We start from the raw sequence: 22,985 nt of genomic DNA, 5'->3' as shown, positions 1-22,985 counted from the left end.
TGAGGTCAGGCAAGAGTCTCAGTGGACTATAACATTATAGTCTTAATGATAAAGTTATGAGAGAGTAAGGAGCAGGTGGAAGAGAGCCTGGAGAGGTGAAGATCTGTTCTGGAGAGAAGAGGAACGAAAGTTTATAGAACTGAGATATAATATGTGTGTGAATAGGAGGAAAACAGGCATAACAGTGAAGTTGGTTGACTTTGAATACCTAGGGCAAACCCAGCATTGGCAATATGGATAAGCCTCAGGGGTCCAGGCCTGCCCACTAAAGCCACTATGCCACCTCAGTTGAATTCTACTAATAAACTTTAAGAATTTATACAATTTGGTAATGAAAAACATAAAGACCAGTACCATCAATAAATTATTGCAATGCAAACTCAATTTAATTATTCAGTTCATGGCAGTTTAGTACTTCTACGGCAATCATGTTAACCAGGAGGACACTGAGTCGATGGGCCTATGCAGGTCAGACTTTGGGAGGTACTCCACATGTCTGTCTGACACCAAAAAAGATCATTCATCAGCTTGTGCAATTGGTTTTAAAGCATGACCCTACAAGAAAGTTGCGAAACAAATGGAAATGTGTTGAGGATAATATGTGCTCATGGTCATCTGTCGTAGTGCATCCCCTTTGCATTTAGAGAAAATCTATCTCCTGCTTAAATGGCTACATTTCTTTGTATGTGTATTTTGTGTGTACAGCTGTAAGTATGCATAACATGATGAGCGTCAGGGGTGATTAGTGACAGAAGGATAGCAGCAAGAGTGAAAATTTACAAGATAGTAGTAAAATCTGCTGTGATGTATAGTTTGGAGATGGTAGCACTGGCAAAAGGACAGGAGGCAAAGCTGAAGATGCAAATATTTACATTGGGAGTGAGCAGAATGAACAGGATTAGAAATGTGTACATCAGAGGGACAGCTCAGGTTGAGCAGTTTTGGACACAAAGTTAGAGAGATATGTCTGAGATGGTTTGGACATGTGCAGAGGAGAGATAGTGCATGCATTGCACTGGGATGCTGAAGATAGAGCTGCCAGGCCGGTGGAAAAGAGGAAGACTACGGAGGAGATTCATGGATGTAGTTAAGGAGGACATGCAGAAGGTAGTGTGGAAGAAAAGGAGGCTACAGATAGGGTGAGAAGTAGGCAGATAGTCTGCTGTGGGGACCTCTAAAAGGGAGCAGCTGAAAGAAGAAATATGTGTATAGTCAGTTGTTAGTTTATCGTTTATCAGGTGGAGTTAAAAAGTAAAAACAAAACAAAACAGACCGAGTATTCAACTGTTATTATATGTATAATAAAATATGTCCAGTGTTCACTGAAAATGTGTTATTAGCACACTTGTTTTGTTTTAACTTTCTTTCTTTCGAATTCAGTTTGTTTTGTTTTTCTTCTTTTGGCCCGTAATAATTAGTAAAATCATGGAGGCAAAATAAAAGAATAGTTTGAAATAATCTTCTAAGCTTATTTTGTCTGTTTTTTGTTATTAGAATACACTTAAATGCCACTTTGTAACGCAAGTCTTGGTGTTAACGAAGACTAATGCACTGATAAATAATAACAATGTGGCATTAATACCTTGCTGGTTCAGATCTGAGCCAGAACATCATGCCACACTCTCGCGCATTAATGAAAAAAAAAAAGCTACGTGCATAAGTTAGTTGTGGAGACTGTTCGCTACTCCCAGAGCACCGACAGATAAGCTTTTTGTTTGTATTTCAATTGGTTTGCAACATTCTGTGTCTTCCCCACGCTCTAGCTGATGTTAATTCGCACTTTTGTGGTCACCGGCGGGGGTGAGAAACCGTAGCGAAACGTTATCGACCGTGGTCCCCGGTTCAGAACACCGGCAAGCAGCAAATCCCCCCGGCGCGACAGCTGATCGAGAGGAGTTACCTCGGATCACCCAGCGGCAGCAGCAGCGGCCTCCATTTTAACTTCGACACCGAGCCGTACCTCACGTGTCCTGGGCTGTCTCTCTCACATGACCCGAGTGTTTGTTCCCGTGATCAGCACTTCCATCTCCGTCTGTGACACCGAATATCACTTTTTATTTCAACACTGATGGATATGCTTGAACCGAGTCTGGACACCGCAAGGTAACTCGGTCAAAATGGCTAACTGAAACAAGCTAGCCGCAACATGCTATTTCACACAGCTAGTTTACGACGCTAACCAAGGCCTGACTTAAAAAGTGTTGTCAAAACGAATTTAATGTGAAGACTCCAGCTAAGTTAGCAACACAGGTGGACAACTCTTTAAGCGGTATAACTTAGTAGTCATATCCAAGAATAGTAGTGTTCATAGTCAACAGCTAAGAGAGCTTAAGCTAGCTTTTAAAACAAATAACTATTCTCAGCCACTCTTGGTAAACCAAGGGCAGTTGCTGTGCTGTGTTTTTCATTATAATTGTCCTGCTGGCTGACTGACTTCCCAGACATCACTTGCCACCCCTTACGGTGAAGTGGAGGGTCAGTTATTACTTTAATTTAATACATTGATATATAATTTTCACGAACATTAGCTGGTTGCGTAGCTTGTAACAACTGAGGTATTTCTGTATCCGCTTTGCAGCCAAGAAAAGCAAGAAGAGGAGGTTGTCCAGGGATCTGAAGGTAAGGATTTATTTACTAAGCTGTCATTGACCACACTGTAGTTTTGTGTGCGTACACAATACTTTGAAAAAAAAAAAAAAAAGCCACAAGCTCTTTCCTCAGTACACTTGCTTTTCTTTATGTGCTGCAACATTGAGCTTCGTTATTTGCAGCTACACTCGCGGCTTGTTAGCTGTTTAATTACTTTTTCCATTCTAACAACTGTTTCTTTATCCCCCTTTTTCCTTGAAGACGGAGCAGGAGAAGAGCAGACAGCTGTTACAATAGCCAGTGTACCTCAGGCTGCAACATTTGGTGACCATAACATACAATATCAGTTCCGCACTGAGGGTGGGCAGGTAAGTAGTTAATGGATGGAAGTGTGGACACTACTGATTGTTGCTGTTTAATACCCATTTCAGAAAGAGTCTAAGTGTTCCTAATTGCATAAGGGCCTAGACAGTTAGAGTAAATTGCCTCTGTTTAGCACTTATGAGAGTACACAAACAGCACAGAGTGGATAAATGTCCATGGGGTGTTTGTGCAGCACGATAATTACCAACTGAGAACTCTCAACTGCATATTGATGGAGGTGGTTGAAAAGACGCTTGGACATATGGCAAACAACAGTGAGTGATTATATATGTTGAAGAACCTGACGACAGTCTTTAATGTTAGGCTTACATTTTCTTTTTATCTGATTGTTTTTCTTTTTCTGGATGCTTTGACGCCCTCCTCTATTTCAAAGTCAGGAGGAAAGCACTCAATAAATTTCCTGAAGGTATCAATGTTTATAGTCTTTTTTTTTTTTTTTTATAGCCTCAAAATTGAATGTTGACCTTTGTACAAAAGTGTCTCCTTCCTGTTCACTATGTGGTTTTCACACCACTGTTGGGCAGTGGTAAACAAAGGGTCAGTAATGCCAGCATATACACTGAAAAAAGGTATTGTGACATTCATGTTGGTTTACCCTTACTGGGTGATTTGTGCTGGAGGAAATTGAGTCAGTGATCCATGTGGTTCAGGCATAAACAAGACTAGTATGAGCAATCATGTGATTTCAGTCTGGTCTGGGATTGGCATGAGACTGCTGTCACATGTCAGTCAGGAGGAAAGTCACATGATAGAGGGATACAAATACTGATTCTTCGAACAAACAAGCTCATTTTCCTTGCTATTTAAAATTAAATCAGGCGCATTCTGAAGCGTAGGCATATTGTGTGGGATGGTGAGATCAATGCACAAGTGAGGTTAGAACTGTAGTGTCAGGATACTAGGCTGAGCAGTACGGAAGCAACAGATATGATAAACAAATCAACAAGTCAGGTAAGGTGGTGTTTTATACACGGTATGATCGAGTAATGCAAAAAAATACATAGAGTAAGGATATAAATGGAGAAGCAGCTAGTTGCTCTCTTTGTCTTCTTGTTGTTCTCTCTTTTTACCCACATTTGCTTTTCGTCTGTCCAGGTGACGTATCGTGTTGTCCAGGTGACTGACCAACACCTTGATGGAAGAGATGATGCAGGAGGAGCAGTGAGCGTTGTCTCAACAGCTGCATTTGCTGGGGCTCCTCAAGCTGTGGCACAGGTATCATAATCTTACACTTTTTAATGGACCGAAGGGAAACCACTAGTAGTTTAAACAGTTTTTGAAAGCTTGCTTTCTTTATTCATGTGTTGAAGGATAAGGTGGAAGTTAATTTCTGTATATTGCCATTTGCAGCATTCTCACTGAAAACAACTAAAGCCAGTGTTATTCTACTAATTTCTTTTGTTTCTTTGCACACGCTTGTCACACCTTAAAACATTAAGTTTCCAAATACTGTTAAAGACATGAAATATATCATGGATCAGTATATACATCTATTGGCTGAAAAGCAGGTACATGAAGTTATTACTGTTTCAGTAAGATTATTTTAGCTATAAATGTCTGACAGTGCAGAGTGTGGCTGTAAACAAGGGACACAGCCATGCTCTTGTGTTGAGTCATGTTTTTTTTCCCGCTTTATGTTAAGTTTTATGCAACACTAACAAAGATTGCTGTCTATGAGTGAAACAAGATGATGCAACCAGTTTTTCTTTCAAGCTATTAAAATAGTAGAATATTAACTAGCAGATAGGTGTGGTGTTTTGGTTACTCCTAAAAAATGACGCTTATTAGCAAATTGTGAACTGTTGTTAATGCTTTTGTGTACACATACAAAGCAAAAAGCTTTATCTATATATATATACTTCAAAAACGTAACAGGTTTACAGTTAATACAGATGATTTCTCATTTGTGGTTTTTGAAAAAATGCAGTTTTAAAAACACAGTGTTGTATATCTATCATAGAATGATCAGTTATTCTCACCAGTACTTACATTCCATATCACATCATCTCTACTTCAATGATTCACTGAAATTACAGTAGCGGCTGTAATTTCTCTAAGCTTGCCAAGATGGAAAAATAGTCTAAAGAGTGAATTGTGTGCCCGAATATGATATCTACTCAACACAAAGTGAGTCACATAGGTGTGTAGTTTCAATGTGTGTAGTGCCAATAGTTGTTCCACAAGAACTGCAGTAACAGAGGGAGCACAGTTTGAGCTAAAAATATGCAATTTTTCTAGCAAGAACAGACCAAATTTGTTTTCATTAGTGCTATACTGATGGCTTTACTGACCTTGCTATTATCCCCGCTAACAAGATCACTGCTGCTTCTTTGCCTCTCTTTATCCTAGCTGTCAAATGGAACTGTGTCTTGCTTGGGGGGGTTTAGCGGGGATACCAGTATTGAGTCTGACAGAGGATGAGGTGTGGGTTTACCTGCTGTGACTGCTCCATTGCTGCTTGTTCATGGCTCTCCTCTGTCTCTCTCTTATCTGTCACAGGCTGTGATCCAGAACCCTTTCAGTAATGGAGGAAGCCCAGCAGGAGAGGCAGTGGGAGGGGAGACCCGCTTCGCTTACTTCCCCGCAACTGCGGTGAGCGACGGGACTGTGTCTGTGCAGGCCGCCACGGACCCCACACTCACACAGGCAGGGGGTGAGTCAGTTCTCACACCTAATTTGGGCTGAGGCTTATCACAGTGCTGCAGAGCTAATTAAGCTATTATTTTCAGTGACAAACAGAAGTGTGTTTTGAAGTACCTTAAAGAGAGAGATAGCTGTCCTTTTTTTTTCATTAGTGAAACATGATCCTGACAGTTTGAGCTGATAACAAAGAAAGCGGGGCCATATACAGCAGATACAAAGAATAAGCAATATATCTAATCCCGCCCTGTTGCGATAAATTATCTATACCGAGCCTCTAAATATCAATATTTTCATTCTGTATGTAGCTTATATAAATAGATTTCCTCACCAGCTTGATTTTCTAGGGTGACTACCCCACGAATCCAACTGGTGGTGCTTTATATGACAAAAGTGGGTGAAGTAATACATGTTCATTCATATTTACATATGTTCACCAACATATATTTGGTGAGGAAGAAGCAAAGCAATCCAAAGATGATAACGACAATCGCACTCACTTTTTTATATATTTTTTGTACAGATTATAAACCTAAATATGTGTTGCAGAATCAATTTGCTCTGTGATTCCTTTCCCCCATTTGGATATTTTTGCTCAATAAGTTATTTTAAAATATCATTTATGATGCTGGAGAACGCAGTTTTCTCCAACAGTGAATCAGCATTTTTTTTAAGGGTCATTAGATCTTTATTAAAGTTGTAGTAATTATGAGAAATATTTTAAATTGCACATACCCAGCAGCTCATTTTAATCTGTTTCAGATTCCTAACTTAGTAATGTGACAGAAACATTTTTTGCCATGACTAAAGTTTGCCTCCTCCAAGTCAAATATTATCAGACGCCAAAATTAAATTTGCCATGCTTATCATGTTTACTTGTTTACTTCGTGTCACATGTCCTCCTATTCTGCTTCTTTTCCTCTTTCCTGCAATATGCTGTCATCTGGCTGTACTAACCATCCTTGTGGTTTTATGCTGGTTGTCTAGATCAGGCTATCATTGGCTGAAGCTGTGTTCACTGAGCATTGTAAGTGCTCAGTTGACCTGGAGAACACCATATAGGCTTTAATGCGTTTTTTGTTTTTTTAAACTAAAAAATAAACAAAACAAAAACTGCCATCTACCTATTATGGATTATTCAGCCAGATCTAGAGCTAGCAAGCACACTGTTACTGTTGGCTGGCAGTTGACTGTTGGGTGATCATTATTTGTCTTCAGGATTGTTATGAAGGAGTCGAACATTGCGGGTCTCTAAGGATTTTATGTAGGAGAATGTACAGCCTGGACAGCAGTTATTGTAGGAACTTGTAATTCATCACCCAGTGTTCCTGCTGCTGGCGGTGCTTCTTGCTGTCATTTTGGCCCAGACTTGGGGTCTAAAAATGCTTGAAACTGGGATTCAGCATATCTCCAACATAAATCTATAGACCCAAGGCTGAAAGAGACAGTTCAAGTGCCACATTTAAGATTTTAGCCCGATACCTCATACGATATCATATTGTCCACAATAATTTTGGTATAACTATTTGCGATACATAAAAGTGTCTCGTCGTGATAAATATAGCATTTATGTTCGCTAGGGTACACAACAAGTCCAAGCATGTCTTAGACTGAGAAATAAATGTCAGCCTTTAGTGAGCAATGCTTTGCAAAATACACAAGAAAACAGTTCACCCTAAAAGTAGCAACAGCAAATTTGTTTAACCACTTGAAGCAAAAGACATACAACCAGGCTATAAAGAAGATGCTAGCTGACACAAAAATAAACAATGGAAGTATTACTGGAGAACTCTTTAGCTGCATTTGGTATGACCGGAAAAGCAAGCATTGCATGAAAATTACTGATGTGTTACAAGGTAGAAAAGTAGGGCACTAAGCAGTTGTTTAAAAAGCGCCAAGCAAAATCCAAAATCCTGGATAAAAAAATATTGTTAAATTTCAATTTTATTATGTGCTCCTAACTAAAAATGTAAATCTCTTTTTGTGCATTGGAATAAAAATTCCACAAAAACAATTAGATGTAACTCCCACTCATTGTCTCACTTACCACTAATACGTATAATAAATTACAGCTTTGTAATTTAATAAACTGGAATTAAACAGTTCCACAAAAACAATTAATTGTAACAGTGCAGGCTGCTAAAGTGTGGCTGGTTTAAGTTACTTTTTTGTTAAACTAAAATGTTAGGCAGTTATATTTTTACTTTTACCTAAAAGGAAAAAAAGGATGGAGAATTCCCTTCATTTTGTTTGCACTAATAAAAGCTGCTCCCTGCAAGCTGCAATCACCAATAAAATGCTCAATATTTTTCTTCTGTGTCATCAAAAATGTCATTTCCTTGAACTATCGTGATATAATTTTGAGGCTACATCACCCACCCCTAATATCCAATGTGACCTTACATTATGCATTGTTTGTGTCTTTGTGAGAGAGATGGATACTTTGGACACACATATTGTCTTATTGTAAGGCTGTCTTACAATAAGACAATATTTTTGCTGACTATAACATACATATGGATGTATGTAGTAGTTTGTGGCAGCAAAACTACACAAACAAGTAGCAGGCACACGGCACTGAGACTTTCATAGTAAAAAAACAAAAAACGATTTACTTTTTTCTGTTATTTTGTAATCCAACTCATGTTTATGATTAAAAAAACACAAAATGAAACGGGTTTAAAACCCCACCTGAGCTCAGTCATGCTCCAGTAAAATACCTATGTAGAGGTAGAGCTGGGCGATATAAGATTTTTTCATATCACGATATGCTTTTTTTCATTTCAGGCGATAACGATATATATCACAATATAAGCCAAATAACTATATATGTAAGATTTAAATGTGATGTTGCTCACAAATAAAATGTGAAATAATCAGCAGCTTGTTTTGATTTAAATATTCATTTTCCATAATAAGTTCAACAGGGCAGATGTACTTAAAATGAGGCTTCAGTTTTATGGTAAAAATGGTAAATGGCCTGCATTTGTAAAGCGCTTTACTCAGTCCCTAAGGACCCCAAAGCGCTTTACACTACATTCAGTCATTCACCCATTCAGGCACACGTTATGTTGCTATGGCTCTTACCTTTTTTGTCATATGGTAAGACGCTGGAGAAAGCCGACTCAATTGACTGTTGCTGCTTCACAGGGATTCCCCTGGTTGTTTTCGATGACGAATTAGCGCTTTCAGTCAGAGATTGAGCGTGCTTCAGTGGGTGGCACTGCTTCAGGTGATAAAAAAGGTTTGTTGTATTTCCAGACTTTGTGGGAACATGCTTTCAGCACAATTTACAGTCGCGGCGTTACGCTGTTTTTGTCAGACTTCAAATAGCGAAATACCTCCACACCACGGAACTTCTCTGGCCTTTCCTTTCAACAATCTCTCCGACATTGGAACCGTCATCTGTGTTCCCTTCGGTATTCTGGTCACCAAAAACCCGGCACGGCGGCTGGCTGCTTCTCAAACAAATACACACGTGCGCCTTGGCACTTGAGCTGTACGTAACAAGTTACGTGACGTGACGCTGCGGCTGTGATTGGTTCGGCTCTGCGCTACTTAATTTTTATTGGCTATTGGTTTTTTTTATAAGACAGGAAGAGAGAGATGAGGTCTATCGCAATAGTTTCATTTTTCTATCGAGAAAAAGTTATTTCGCAATACATATCGTTATCGTTTTATCGCCCAGCTCTATGTAGAGGCAAATCTTGGGTCATACAAGGTCATTGCATTGATTCACTGATTGGGCTTTCCTTGAATCATTAGGTTTCTTTGATGTAGCTCATCCATTGCTAATTACAGACATATCTTGTCAAGCTCATGCAGCACATCCACACACACACTGCTTTTCTCTCTCGCTGAGCATTGTGTGTCTACTTCCATCACATGACTTAAACCCACAGAAGTCAGACACCCTTAAGGCCATATCAGTTGATGCACCTCAGCTGTAACTTATATAATAGGCTCGGCTAGGTGCAGCTTTAAGAGTGAGATTGGAGCCAAAGTGTTAATGCAGTTTGATATAAAAAGCAAAGCACTTAATGTGTGTTGAGCATCTTAAAACATTAAGACGTGGCCTCATTCAGAGGGAGCATCTGCAGTCTGCTTTAGCAGCAGATTGGAAAACCAGAGTGCCTGGTTAAAAGACTGAATGTACCTTGCTGTTTTCATCTGAGAAATACTGATTTTCTTGTGTGTTTTCTGTTAGTGACTGATTCTGCGTTTTAGTCCTTGATCACATTCTTTGAAAAAGAAATGACTACAGGCTGAATTTCTGTGTCAAGACCTGTTATTTGGGAAGGTTTTCTGTGAGAGGACCTTCATTGTTTCGTGGATAGTTGTTTTTTTTTTTTTTGTTTTTTTTTTTGTGGCGGAAAATGGTGTTGCTCATTTTGTTTGTCAGGCCAGGTTTGCCATCTGGCCAGATGACAAGATTAGATGGCTTAAGATAAAATAAGTGGATTTATTTCTTGATGATGTTTTGGCTCTTGAATGAATATGTTATGGATAAGTAGTGTTAGTAGAATATTCTTCTGTCTACATCTTGATTGTACATGAGAGTTGAGCCTGTTTCTACACAGTTGGCACAGTTGCATCCTTACAAGAAATTTCGGGGTTCCACTTTGCTAGTTGGCTTAAGGATTTCTGTGTTATTTTATCATTGTGCCAGATGTGGCTTCTCTTTACTTTCCTCCCACAGTTTAATGACATACACGTTAGGTTAATCGGTGATTCTGAATCAGTCGTAGGTGTGGATGTGAGTTTAAATGGTTGCCTGGCTCTTTGTGTTAGCCCTGTGTTGAGCTGGCGACTTGTCCCTGCCTGTTGTCCAATTTCAGCTGGGACAAGCTCCAGCCACCTTCCCCTGGATCCTCGTTGGATAAGCACTTAAGAAAATGAATGAATCAAGTCAGTCTTTTGTGAAATGTTGTGCTGTCTTACTCTTCATTGTTGACTGAACACACCTGTGCCTTCAACAGGTCAGTTTTATGTGATGATGACCCCTCCTGAAGTCATTCAGACAGGCACACCACGAACCATTGCCCCACGAACACAGCCATACCCTGCGTAAGTATCAGCCCTGTCATTTGCTGTTTGTGTGATGGAAACAATATTGCCATTGCAGCTTGAGACACATAAAACTAAGCATATTTTATGACTAATTTCAGTGGAGTTTAAAAGTAGATTTAATGACAAAAGCTGTTAAATAAATCTAATATCATAATAATAAAGTTACTATGATAGGTTTCAGTTAATTCTGATAAGGGCTGTACGCATTTATTGCAGCAATAAATCATTTGTGTTTAGCAGTGTGGCTCTGCTCTCTTAATGTTTCAGAGTGCATCTCCACAAAACACATCCTTTTCAAGAAATGTTATCCATCAGAGTCTGAATTAGTACTGTTATAGCAACGAGGGCATAGATTATCATTAAAAGATAAATATAACAACAAGATAAAATTCTACATTAAAGAAGGAAGTGCACTTTTTCAAAAAGCCTCTAAGATTGTGATGCATTGAAAAGGCAATAAAAATCAAGTGAAAAGCAAAACATTGAAAGGAGTGATGATAATAAGACAGCACTGTGATCAAGGAGAAGAGCTGCAGCTTTGTGAGCTATGGTGTGTGTGCATAGACTGTATAAAAGAAGGATCTGTTTTTCCAGGCATAAAAAGGGACTCCAATGTGGAATTTACTTAAACCTATATTCTTTCTAATGACCAGCAGTGAGCGACCCCTCTGGCTGCAAAAAGAAGCCTATGAGAGACAACCCTAGTGCTCTCCAGCACACATTTTCCTAATGAGCTTTTGGCCTTAATTGCTACTTTTAAGTCTTATTTAACATAGCAAGATGTTCATTTTGTGAATTATCATTCCCATGTTAAAGTATACAGTAAAGCAGTGTATGTTTCAACCGTGTGACTAAAGAAGAGTTGCTACTGTGTTGGTTTTGGAATCAGATCCACCCCTTTCTCATACATCTAGTTTCAAAAAGCCAAGATATTGATCCGCAAAATGCTCAAATCGAGGTGGCAGAACAGAAGCTAAAAAAATGAAAGGGTGGATATTTCGTAGTAAACCGTTTAAAATAGTTTCCTAAATTCAGAATTTAAATGAGATATATTTTCAAAATCAGTATTTAGCACGCTATAACTGTAACTGCTAATGCAAGAGGAGAGTGTAGAAGTAGAGGTGGTTAAACTGCAATGCAGCAGATTGGAATGATGTATTAGTAGTAGTCTGAGTAAAAGAGAATTGTCTCATATGAATGAATGTTCTATTCAAACATGACTGAAAGACTACTGTGACGTCCATTTGAACAACTGCAAGGCTCAAATTTCTCAGCCTTGCTGCCACTGCTGTTTTCTTTTACTCAAGGCTGTTTTTCTGCCCAGGTAATCTCTCTTGTGTTCACCCCGAGTTCATGGTTATGATTGATTTTTAAGGATATCTTTTTTTTCTTTTTTTTGCACATGGTAGCTACACATCATCTTTTTCTTTTTTTTTACCTTTCAAACTCTCATACTGTTTATCGCTAAAATTCACAACATGCATTATTCTAATCATGCATCAAAAGGAATCCATCTCAGACTCTCCAACTGGTAGCCACATGCTGGTGATTGCTGTTATTAAGATCATCAGCAGGCTCACCTGAGCAAAGGGTTTTAATTTTAATTGCATGCGAACCAAGCTGGTTTTGGCCTACTACTGATTTTTATTCAGAAAAGGGAATTTAAACAAGCTTTATTTATTTATTTCATGGTTCATTTGAGTGCCAAAACACACTGGCACAAGAGCCATAGCCCTGTGAGATTCAAGGCTCATGAATGTCGGCTAGTTTCTTTTTGTTTTTTTTGTACCCTGTTTGGTACGAGCCAGTTTTTTGCCTGGTTGGTCACTTAAAAATTAACACATGACCCAATATCAAATTGAGTTAGCTCCGAACCTAAGTGAATATTCCTCTGTTTTCATCCAGGCCTATACTTAACCTTTAACTCGTGAAAGTGATTGGATTGTGGTCAATCAGATAACACTGCTATAAGGAGTAACAACCAGGATACAGCACTTTTATCTTAATGGTTGTAGGCAGCCCTTAAGCTGTTTTTTTTACATTTAATTTCTCAGTTATTTTCTTATTTATTATCTTATTTTTAATATTATTTATTTATTTTTACGAGAACTAGAGATTTTTTTTCTATTTTGTTCTGGGCACATTTAAGGGGAGTTGTGACTTACTGTACATGAATAATTTATGATTTTCAGTGACTTCAAATAGAGTTATATTTACATGTAAAGTGATGAACCATGACGTTTTCGTTGGCATGTGAGCAAAGTGAATGAAAACTACCCAACCTATCTGCCATTCACAGAGATGAAAACGAGCTGCTGCAACATGAAGTTTTAAACTGGTGAGGACAGTTTCCACATTTCTCCCCACTCCTCTTACAGCAAATGAACTAATCAAATTAGATCACAAGAAGCGAAGAAGCACACAAACCTCTGCCCTTCACTTTTCTCCACCCCTCCCTTCCTGATAAGTCCCTGGTGATTCTCCCTGCTCTTGATGTGTGAGACACAGATGTAGCAATTTTTCAGCGCTGACCCTGATCCATTGTTGTTAGTACTGCTTGTGGCAAATGTATTTTTCCATTAGGACCTAGAAATCAGGTCATTGTTCTCCATCTGGAAACAAATGGCTCACTCCACACTTTTATTTTAGTATAATTTTCAAAGTGTCCTTTGTTGTAGCCATTTGAGTTTGGTTCTCTTTTAGCCTAGTTTTAAAGTTGGTCATAAAACTATTTGGACAGCATTTGCTCTTTAAGTGCATTTTGTTGATATGACAGGGATATTGAGATAAATGGAGCCAATGGAAGCCATGTGCTTTCACTTGGAAGATCTACTTTCAAAATAAGTAGTTATTTGTGACTAACTAGCTAATACTCACTAATTTTTGTGCTCATTTTTTGAGACCATGAGAATAATATACACAGGATCTTTCTTTTTCAGAATTATTTTTGTGATCTCATCCATTGAGGCGATATGAATCTCAGCCTGCAGTCTCTTTTTTTTCACTTAGTAATTTAATGAAATATTGTCAAGGCCATGGCTTGGTGACATAAAAGTAAAACTCTGGAAGAGGGTGGAGAGTGGAGGTAGCATTGGTAAATGATTACATTTGTCATTTTACAGATCAATAAAAGATTGTGCAGACCTTTTTTGTTTTATACATGCTTTCTTCAACATATGGATAGTCTTCTACCAGAGGAAACATACTCTTAATTTTTAAGTTTTTAATTTTTTCTCTGGCAGCCTTTACTCTCGGGGGCACTTAAAAGAGGTGTGCAGGGAAAAACATTCCTCTAGGCATGTACATTTAGTTATTCAAACCGCCATCCACATATTTTAACACTTTGCCTAAGAGTACTGTTTGGCTGCTGAATCCATTATACAGCTGAAATCCCATTAAGATGTCTTGAGATACGTGTGAGAGTGCCGTTTGGCTTAGCTGACTATCTCAAACGAAGCTATCAGCAGTCAAGTTGTGTTGATTGGACACAAATTCTCTGCAGTAGAATAGAAAAGATTTGTTTTAAGGCAGACAATGAAGACAAACAACCTCATAGGTCATTTATTATGTCATGCAAATTGCAGGCAAAATTGCAGTGGCAATAAGCAGTAGTTTAATTTATTTTCAGGATTTTGTAGTCCCCAGTGTTCAATTAGTGAAACCGACACTTGGTTGTACAGCTATCAACCACAGCTTTAAACCTTGTTGAAAGGAATAACATTGATTACCTTTTTATAATGTAATGCTCTGTCAGGACATCCCGGGTCCTGCCTTTTATGTGGCAGGTGCCTTCAGTGTAAACTAGACTACGTTTGATTATGTGTGACTGTGTTATTGGTCTGTTCATGCCATGGTGGGTGGTAATGATAAGTCTCCTTGTCACGTCTCTGAGACTTAATTAACTGAATCCTGAGGGAGGTTGCAAAGACAAGAGACAGTTGTGTCATTAGGTGTACGCCACAACTTCAGTAGGAAGCATCTGGTTTTCTACAGTGTTGTAATTTTACAGCATAATAAAGCATTGCACTCCCTCCAGGCCACACCTGGGAAGAGGACAACCAGCTAAAGTAAGAAGGTTGGCTGATTCTCAGTATTCCAGACAAGGCAGCTTGGCTCAAGGCTGCAGGCGTCAGGACTGCATATGTGACCTCATAGGGCTGTGCATCATTTAATATTTCTACCAAAGGCACTAACCATCTTCAGAGGCTCATTTTAAATGGCAATAACAATAGGCTTGAATTTAAAGATAACGGTGAAGAATGGTTTTTAATAGGCAAAGGATTTGGAGGATTGGATTGGATTTGTGTCCGATTGTATGGAGCGCAGAGATGGGAGATATTGTAGTGTATGAAAAGTGTTTTATTTCCTGTCTATCTGCAGGAAAATGGATGGACCCCGAACACCAAGAGATGAAAGGAGAAGAGCACAACATAATGAAGGTGGGTAATTAGTCATGATTGTGGCTTTTGATTTCATCAGACAGTCTTAACACAATGCCGTGTGGTGCCTAAATGGAAATTTTTTTTGATGAAAGAAAATCACTAAGCCCTCTCAAAATATTCTGTTAAGAGTAAAAAAACAGCATATTATTTTGACCAGCCACTAGAGGTTGCTGTTGAGCTGTCAAAGTCAGTCAGGAATGTCGGTACTGACGAGATCTGGCGGATGAAAACCTTGTTTTGTAAATCAGAATGACCTGTGATCTTTTACTGTAGCTTAAATTAGAAATCTGGAAATGTGGCTTGTATGCATATACTCCTTTTAAAAACAGTTCTTCTTTCATCTCTGTTCATCAGTCGAAAGACGGCGAAGAGACAAGATCAACAACTGGATTGTCACACTTTCCAAGATTATCCCAGACTGCAGTATGGATAGCACCAAAACCGGAGCAGTAAGCAGTTTGTTTGTTTTTTAAATTCGCGCTTGATTTATTAATACCCTATAAAAATAGTCATATTTCTTTTAAAATGTGTGACAATGCCTCTGTATTTATAGAGCAAAGGAGGCATCCTGTCTAAAGCTTGTGACTATATTCGTGAGCTGAGGCAAAGCAACCAGAGGCTGCAAGAGAGTCTGAAGGAAGTGGAGAGGATACAAATGGACAATGAGTTGTGCAGACAGCAGGTATGAATATCAGTCTTCGCTCTAGGCTGCAAATGGGGCATCAAGCGAAGTTTCTGTGACTTTGGTAATGTGTAAAGAAGGGCTATGAATGATAATTCAGAGTCCTCCTTTGAGGTGGTTGGGTGTAGCAGATAAATAAACTTGCGCATAATAAGGCAGGCATAGTGGACTGCATATGTGGCTGTGAAGATTGCCACTGCATTGAATAGATTAGTTTGCTTTATAATTCAATGCAACATTCTTTCACTTAAGTCTCAGAAGCATGAAATCCACCTAGCCCCATATGCATCTTCATTTCTCTGAAACAAACCCCCTGAGACTTCAGGCTGCATAGCTGATCATCACAGCCTGACAAAGTGGATCAAAGAATTTGCACTCAGATAATGAGAAGTGTTACCTGAAATCAGTGCTTTGAGAGACTGTGGGAATAATATACACAGGGGTTGTGTGAGAACTAAGTGCATGCTAATGCACTCAAAAGTATTGTGAAATCTTGCAGCTCTGAGTCTCTTGCTTGAATCCTGGGTCTGCAAGCGATTCAGTGATATATTCTTATTCTGATGCTCAAAGCTGAATATCCTTCCTCAGTCCCTCAGTGGGGAGGCAATGAATTCAGGATTCGCCCAGGGGAAATGTAGCAGAGATGACATACCTCAAGATTTGATAATCCAGTCGGTTGTGGGCAGGGGTGTCTTACAGGGTCTACACACACTACTCTGTAATCTCAGGGATTGCATAGTCCTGTGTATACATTAGTCGGCTCTCAGTTTTCAAAGGAAAAAGTTTGGTCAGTAAAGTTAAGGTTGTATTTTGCTGTGGAGAATGTTGTGGATGATGCATTTTTTTCTTCTTTGGTTTAAGATTGAAGAGCTGAAAAATGAAAACGCATTGCTCCGAGCCCAACTCCAGCAGCACGGCATCGAAATGGTTGGAGAAACACCACCACAGTGAATGAAACCAAAAGAGCAGCGCAGGGCACACCCACTCAGACATATAACTGACACAGTGGGAAACAACGCAAGAAAAAAAAAACCAACAACAAAAAAACGAGAGACTTTATGGAGAATCACTTTCTTTTTAGTGAATGCATCCTCCCCTGGGTTCCCAGGTTGTGAACCCTTCACTAGCCGATTTTGGCTGCACTTGACTTTTCCAATCGTATTGAGATAACCACCCGCTGCAGCTGAGTAGAAATGTGCTCCAAGAAAAGATGCCCACTCACCTTTATCAGGGTGCTTTACTGTAGGACTAGCTATGAAACAGACCCTCTGCTGCCCTTCTTTATTTGTATTTATGTAGCTTCATTCATGGACTACGATGTTTGTCATTTATTTTTTTCCTTCCCAAACCCTTTCCCTCGTTATTAATTTTGACTTACTTCATGCTTTTATTCTGTTTGTGTTTTTGAGTTCTGTATTAATATTTTGTTTTTAGCCCCTTTAATTTATTAGTCTGCTTGCTGACAGAAGCCTTGATGGAGACCCGTTACGATGAAATTTATGCGTCCCAGAGAAGCCGACATCAAAGTATGGAAAAACATGATTCTACAGACAGAAATAATGTGACACACATAGCTTACCTAGACCCAAAGACAAACAAGAATCTGTGCTTGCTGATGATTCTGGGCTGATTTATGTAAATATGGCTTCTCGTGTTTTAATACAGATGTTACAGAATGTTAAAGCAGATTATCTCTGGGAGTAAACAATCAATAACTCATTAGTTCCATGCTGGCAATTGTCAAAACAATTACAACGAAGTGTGTGCAATCTATGAAGTTCAGCTTGCTGAGGCTAAAATGTGGTTTACTTGAAGTGTTGGGCATTTGCTGGTGAAGTGCTTTTTAAATACAAAGTGAAATGTTAGAATGTGGAACGTGCAGACACGTCAAACTTCATGGTGTGGAGAGGTGAGCGGGGTAAATCCCAACTTTTGCCACATAATATTTAGGTACTGTGGGTTTTGTTTTCATCCTTTGTCGTGTGACTTACCTGTGTCCCAGTACATGCAAGAATAATCCCAATGTTTCATTTCAAGCTGTTTGCTCTATTTTGGTATTGCAACACTTCAAATGGAGCTCAACGCACAAGGGGGTGGGGGGCACCCTGGAGAGCAGTGCTCAAAGACTTTGCTCACTATAGAAAATGAGTACACGGAAATTCTGTGTTGCAGTTCTTAGTTGAGCATGACTCATTCTCTACGAAAAGACTAAATAGTTTGCATGCGGGTAACTTGGAAATGATCTTACATATTTCTCCACCCACGCAGGCAAACAATAAGTAAACTGTAATTGGTTGTACAAACAGCAAAAGGCAATATTAACGTTGCTGAAGGTTTTGTGAATGAATATAAATGATGTTTTGTTTTGGTTTTTTTCCCACTTGGGGAAATGTGAGTGGAAGAAAGATGTCAAACTTCACTTAATAGAGCACGATTGCTTCTCCTTGTATCAACAGCTCAGGATCCAGCAAAGAAAAACCAACACTCAGACCCCTGGCAACATCGGGCAGGCTATCACATTTTAATATCTCAGACTCGCTTGTGCTTTTAAAAGTGCTGTTCTGCTGTAACAACTGGATTCAAACCTGGGCGATATAGTGCAAGTGTCTGGTCTATCAAATGAGGCTCCTAGCCAAAGTCGAATGATAGATGTTTTGCAGCAGATTTTTTTTTCTTTACACCTCAGTGAGGAGAGACAAGAATGTGAATGTGAAGAAATGAATACTGCTTAAAAGACGGTTGATCACAAATGAAAGGTCATTCATGGCTAACTTTTTTTTCTTGCATTTCTTTTTTGAAATGGCAAAAGGAAGAAAAAAAATCCTCTTTTCCTCTGTGTAGCAGCCTCACTGTTCTCAGGTTAGAGACATGTTTTCTAAGCAAAATGGTGGAAAATAAAACTTTCACTAGCTAAACATCTTCGTCTGTGGATCATCGTTTACCAGATCTTGGGAAAAACTGAATATATTTTTTCTTTCCATCTGCCCAATAGCATTGCATATTATTATATACATTATTATTTGTTTCATTGTAATTTAAGACATTGACTTCCCTTTAACTTTTATTCTTAAATACATTCGCTCTAATTAAACCTAATCATCCCATTGATGCGTTAAAATTCAATGAAAACTAACCTGATCATACCTGTAAAACAAATTCAATCCTTCTGTTAAAAGAAATTAATTATCTAGAATTACTTATCCCTAACATAGACATAGTAGGCTATCATTTTTGGCTATCAAATCAATAAGTCAACACAGTTTACATAAAAGAGGGGGCATGACCGGTAGCAAACAGATGTGTCTACATGCACCCGAGTGAGATATTTAATATTTTAATGAAGCAACATGTTAAACAACTTCAAACTAAAATCAGCACCACTGCTACAGGAAAAGCAGCTGTATGTGTTATAAAATGTGGAACACTATGTTTAGACTAAAAAAAAAATGCTGTGGTTGGTTTGACTTTGACAGCACTATATTAATAAAGTCTATGTTAAGCCAGGAAGAAGAGCCAGCAAAAATACTGACTGTGCAAATGAAGCAGGCTATCACAGGAAAACCACAACCATGTATTTAGTTAAATTATTTTATAACTTTAATAAAAGGTTTGTTTAAGATCCAACCCTGATGGTGTTAAACAGTTGGAGAGCTGCTGATTCATAGTACACACCCCAAGCCTGTTTAGTGTGCTTTCTTCCAAATGAGTAATATACAGGGTGGGCCATTTATATGGATACACCTTAATAAAATGGGAATGTTTGGTGATATTAAAGTCCTGTTTGTGGCACATTAGTATATGTGAGGGGGCAAACTCCTCAAGATGGGTGGTGACCATGGTGGCCATTTAGAAGTCGGCCATCTTGGATACAACTTTTGTTTTTTCAATAGGAAGAGGGCCATGTGACACATCAAACTTACTGGTAATGTCACAAGAAAAACAATGGTGTGCTTGGTTTCCACGTAACTTTATTCTTTCATGAGTTATTTACAAGTTTCTGACCACTTATAAAATCTGTTCAATTTGCTGCCCAATGTGTTGGATTGTCAATGCAACCCTCTTCTCCCACTCTTCACACACTGATAGCAACACCGCAGGAGAAATGCCAGCACAGGCATCCAGTAGCCGTAGTTTCAGGTGCTGCACATCTCGTATCTTCACACCATAGACAATTGCCTTCAGATGAGCCCAAAGATAAAAGTCTAAGGGGGTCAGATCGGGAGACCTTGGGGGCCATTCAACTGGCCCATGACGACCAATCCACTTTCCAGGAAACTGTTCATCTAGGAATGCTCGGACCTGGCACCCATAATGTGGTGGTGCACCATCTTGCTGGAAAAACTCAGGGAACGTGCCAGCTTCAGTGCATGAAGAGGGAAATGCATCATCATGTAGCAATTTCAAATATCCAGTGGCCTTGAAGTTTCCATTGATGAAGAATGGACCCACTATCGTTGTACCCCACATACCACACCAAACCATCACTTTTGTTGTTCCAACAGTCTTGGAGGGATCCATCCAATGTGGGTTAGTGTCAGACCAATAGCCGTGGTTTTGTTTGTTAACTTCACCATTCACATAAAAGTTTGCCTCATCACTGAACAAAATCTTCTGCGTGAACTGAGGGTCCCGTTCCAATTTTTGTTTTGCCCATTCTGCAAATTCTGTGCGCCAATCTGGGTCATCCTCGTTGAGATGCTGCAGTAGCTGGAGTGTGTAAGGGTGCCATTTGTGAGTAGCTAATATCCGCCGAAGGAATGTTCGACTAATGCCACTCTCCAGTGACATGCGGCGAGTGCTACGCTGTGGGCTCTTGCTACGCTGTGGGCTCTTGCTGAATGAAGCTAGGACAGCCACTGATGTTTCTTCATTAGTGACAGTTTTCTTGCGTCCACATTTTGGCAAATCCAACACTGAACCAGTTTCACAAAACTTAGCAAGCAGTTTGCTGACTGTAGCATGGGAGATGGGTGGTCTCGTAGGGTGTCTTGCATTGAAATCTGCTGCAATGACCCGGTTACTGCGTTCACCAGCTATCAACACGATTTCGATCCGCTCCTCACGTGTTAACCTCTTCGACATGTCAATGGCTGTGAACAAAGAGAAACTTGTAAATAACTCATGAAAGAATAAAGTTACGTTGAAACCAAGCGCACCATTGTTTTTCTTGTGACATTACCAGTAAGTTTGATGTGTCACATGGCCCTCTTCCTATTGAAAAAACAAAAGTTGTATCCAAGATGGCCGACTTCTAAATGGCCACCATGGTCACCACCCATCTTGAGGAGTTTGCCCCCTCACATATACTAATGTGCCACAAACAGGACTTTGATATCACCAAACATTCCCATGTTATTACGGTGTATCCATATAAATGGCCCACCCTGTACAACATGCACGTGTCACCATGCATGCAGCCTGTTGCTCCTATTATTTTTCTTTGATCTCTACTCTTTGAACTTTTTAAATTTTGCCCTTTCTCAACAGTTTCCCCCTGAGATTAAAGTATTCTGATCTGATCTGATAACAGCAAACATCCCACCGGTTTTGTAAAGATTTAAATAATGTTAGTCCTGATTTACAGAGAGATCGATAGATATGAAGTCTTTTAAATAAATCTTAATACTCAGACAAGTTGAATTTTTTTTTAAATGTGCAAACTCAACCGGCTAAAATACCTTTTAAAAAAAGAAGCTTACAACATAGCATACAATAGTGTCATTGATTTCTCATCCTCTAAAAGGCACAAACAATAAAGACATGCTCCAGACAACCAGTTCCATCACTTGAAAAGCTGAGGCGACACCTAACAGATAGTTGCTGGTTACAGCTACCTCCTTTAGCTTGACCATGGCTCTTAACTTTAAACCTTAATAAACCTAAAATGGACGAGTTAAATCCATAAAAACCCTTTTTTCCTGACCAGGCTGTAAAAAGACTATGCTATAAAGTTAGTCACTTTAACATGGGAGTCTTTAAAGGTTTAATGCTTTTGGTGCAGTATGGCTGTGCAGTGGTTCGCGGTGTTGCAGACAGTAAGAAGGTTCTAAGGGTTCCTGATGGCTCTAATCTGAGTAATTCTTAAAAGTCAATGTGGTTTTTACTATATGTGGCACAACAGTAGAACACTACATTTCATTTGCCACCAGTTGAGAGTCCTGGATCTGACTACCTTCAAAATTAGCTTTTTTCACAACAGTCTTTTGGACGTAATTGCAGGAAGCATGGGTGTCCATGATAACCACTGCATTTAACTTAGATGTGCCAGTGGCAGGGATCTGGTCCAGGTCCTGGGCATGTTAGTAAGTCATTTGGGACAATACGTCTTTGTTGCTGTGAACAGTTGGCACGTCGAACTAACACAAAAAATGTCTATATTCTCAACAAAACGTGCAGGGTTTAGAGTTAGATTGTCTTGTCAGTGCGTGGATGGATATACCGTTTTAAATATATGTTTGAATTTTCTCTTGCAAGGATATAGTTACTATGGGTTACATGTCCCATGTGTACTCAAATCCACACAATCAACACACTGGTAAGTATTTAGAAGATATAGAGGGCACCTTGGGGGAGAAAGATCAATGATGGATGAAAGCTATATCCAAGCCCTTAGTGAGATTGCGTTGGGCACTGCAGGGCTAAGGCAACATTCTGCTGTTCTTAAAGAGAAGCTGCTGTTTTTTTTATATATATATATATATATATATATATATATATATATATATATATATATATATATATATATATATATATATATATATATATATATATATATATATATATATATATATATATATATATATATATATATATATATGTATATGTATATGTATATATATATATATATATATATATATATATGTATATGTATATGTATATATATATGTATATATATATGTATATATATATATATATATATATATATATATATATATATATATATATATATATATATATATATATATGTATATGTATATGTATATATATATGTATATATGTAGACTGCTGTTTGCACAGACACAGTAACACATGCACTGAGTATTCATTTGACTGAGAGTATGTGCTAAATTTGATTTGGTTTTGTTTTCAGGCTTGTCAGCTGCCATTTAAACATGCATAGCCAGGCAGGCAGGCAGGCAGGCAGGCGTCTGTGTGTCCCTGTTTCTGTTTGAAGTGGA

At 38.8% G+C, this 22,985-nt stretch overlaps 1 protein-coding gene across 3 annotated transcripts; it reads left to right on the top strand.

Annotated features, from left to right (window-relative positions):
- Positions 1–1,633: 1,633 nt before the first annotated feature.
- LOC116320937 (upstream stimulatory factor 2) lies at positions 1,634–18,722 on the top strand. Of its 3 annotated transcripts, XM_031740670.2 has the most exons (11): positions 1,634–2,103; positions 2,579–2,619; positions 2,851–2,957; positions 4,069–4,188; positions 5,473–5,626; positions 10,593–10,680; positions 12,983–13,021; positions 15,064–15,122; positions 15,480–15,574; positions 15,679–15,807; positions 16,669–18,722. In XM_031740670.2, exons 1-11 carry the CDS (start codon positions 2,069–2,071, stop codon positions 16,756–16,758), a joined length of 957 nt encoding a protein of 318 aa, XP_031596530.1. In that variant the 5' UTR covers positions 1,634–2,068; the 3' UTR covers positions 16,759–18,722. The 3 variants fall into 3 exon arrangements, with proteins under 3 accessions (XP_031596530.1, XP_031596532.1, XP_031596533.1); XM_031740672.2 differs by lacking the exon at positions 12,983–13,021 and having other exon boundaries at positions 1,635–2,103; XM_031740673.2 differs by lacking the exons at positions 1,634–2,103; positions 2,579–2,619; positions 2,851–2,957 and adding an exon at positions 3,484–3,924.
- The last annotated feature ends 4,263 nt before the right edge of the window (positions 18,723–22,985 follow it).

This window comes from Oreochromis aureus, linkage group 11 (genome assembly GCF_013358895.1).
Source record: "Oreochromis aureus strain Israel breed Guangdong linkage group 11, ZZ_aureus, whole genome shotgun sequence".
NCBI lineage: Eukaryota > Metazoa > Chordata > Actinopteri > Cichliformes > Cichlidae > Oreochromis > Oreochromis aureus.
This window is presented reverse-complemented; position numbering and strand designations above follow the sequence as displayed.

Coding starts and splice junctions, on each gene's coding strand:
- LOC116320937 (XM_031740670.2), top strand. CDS start 2,069: ATGGATATGCTTGAACCGAGTCTGGACACCGCAAG. Junction 2,620..2,850: donor GGTTGTCCAGGGATCTGAAG/GTAAGGATTTAT, acceptor TTTTCCTTGAAG/ACGGAGCAGGAGAAGAGCAG. Junction 5,627..10,592: donor CACACTCACACAGGCAGGGG/GTGAGTCAGTTC, acceptor TGCCTTCAACAG/GTCAGTTTTATGTGATGATG.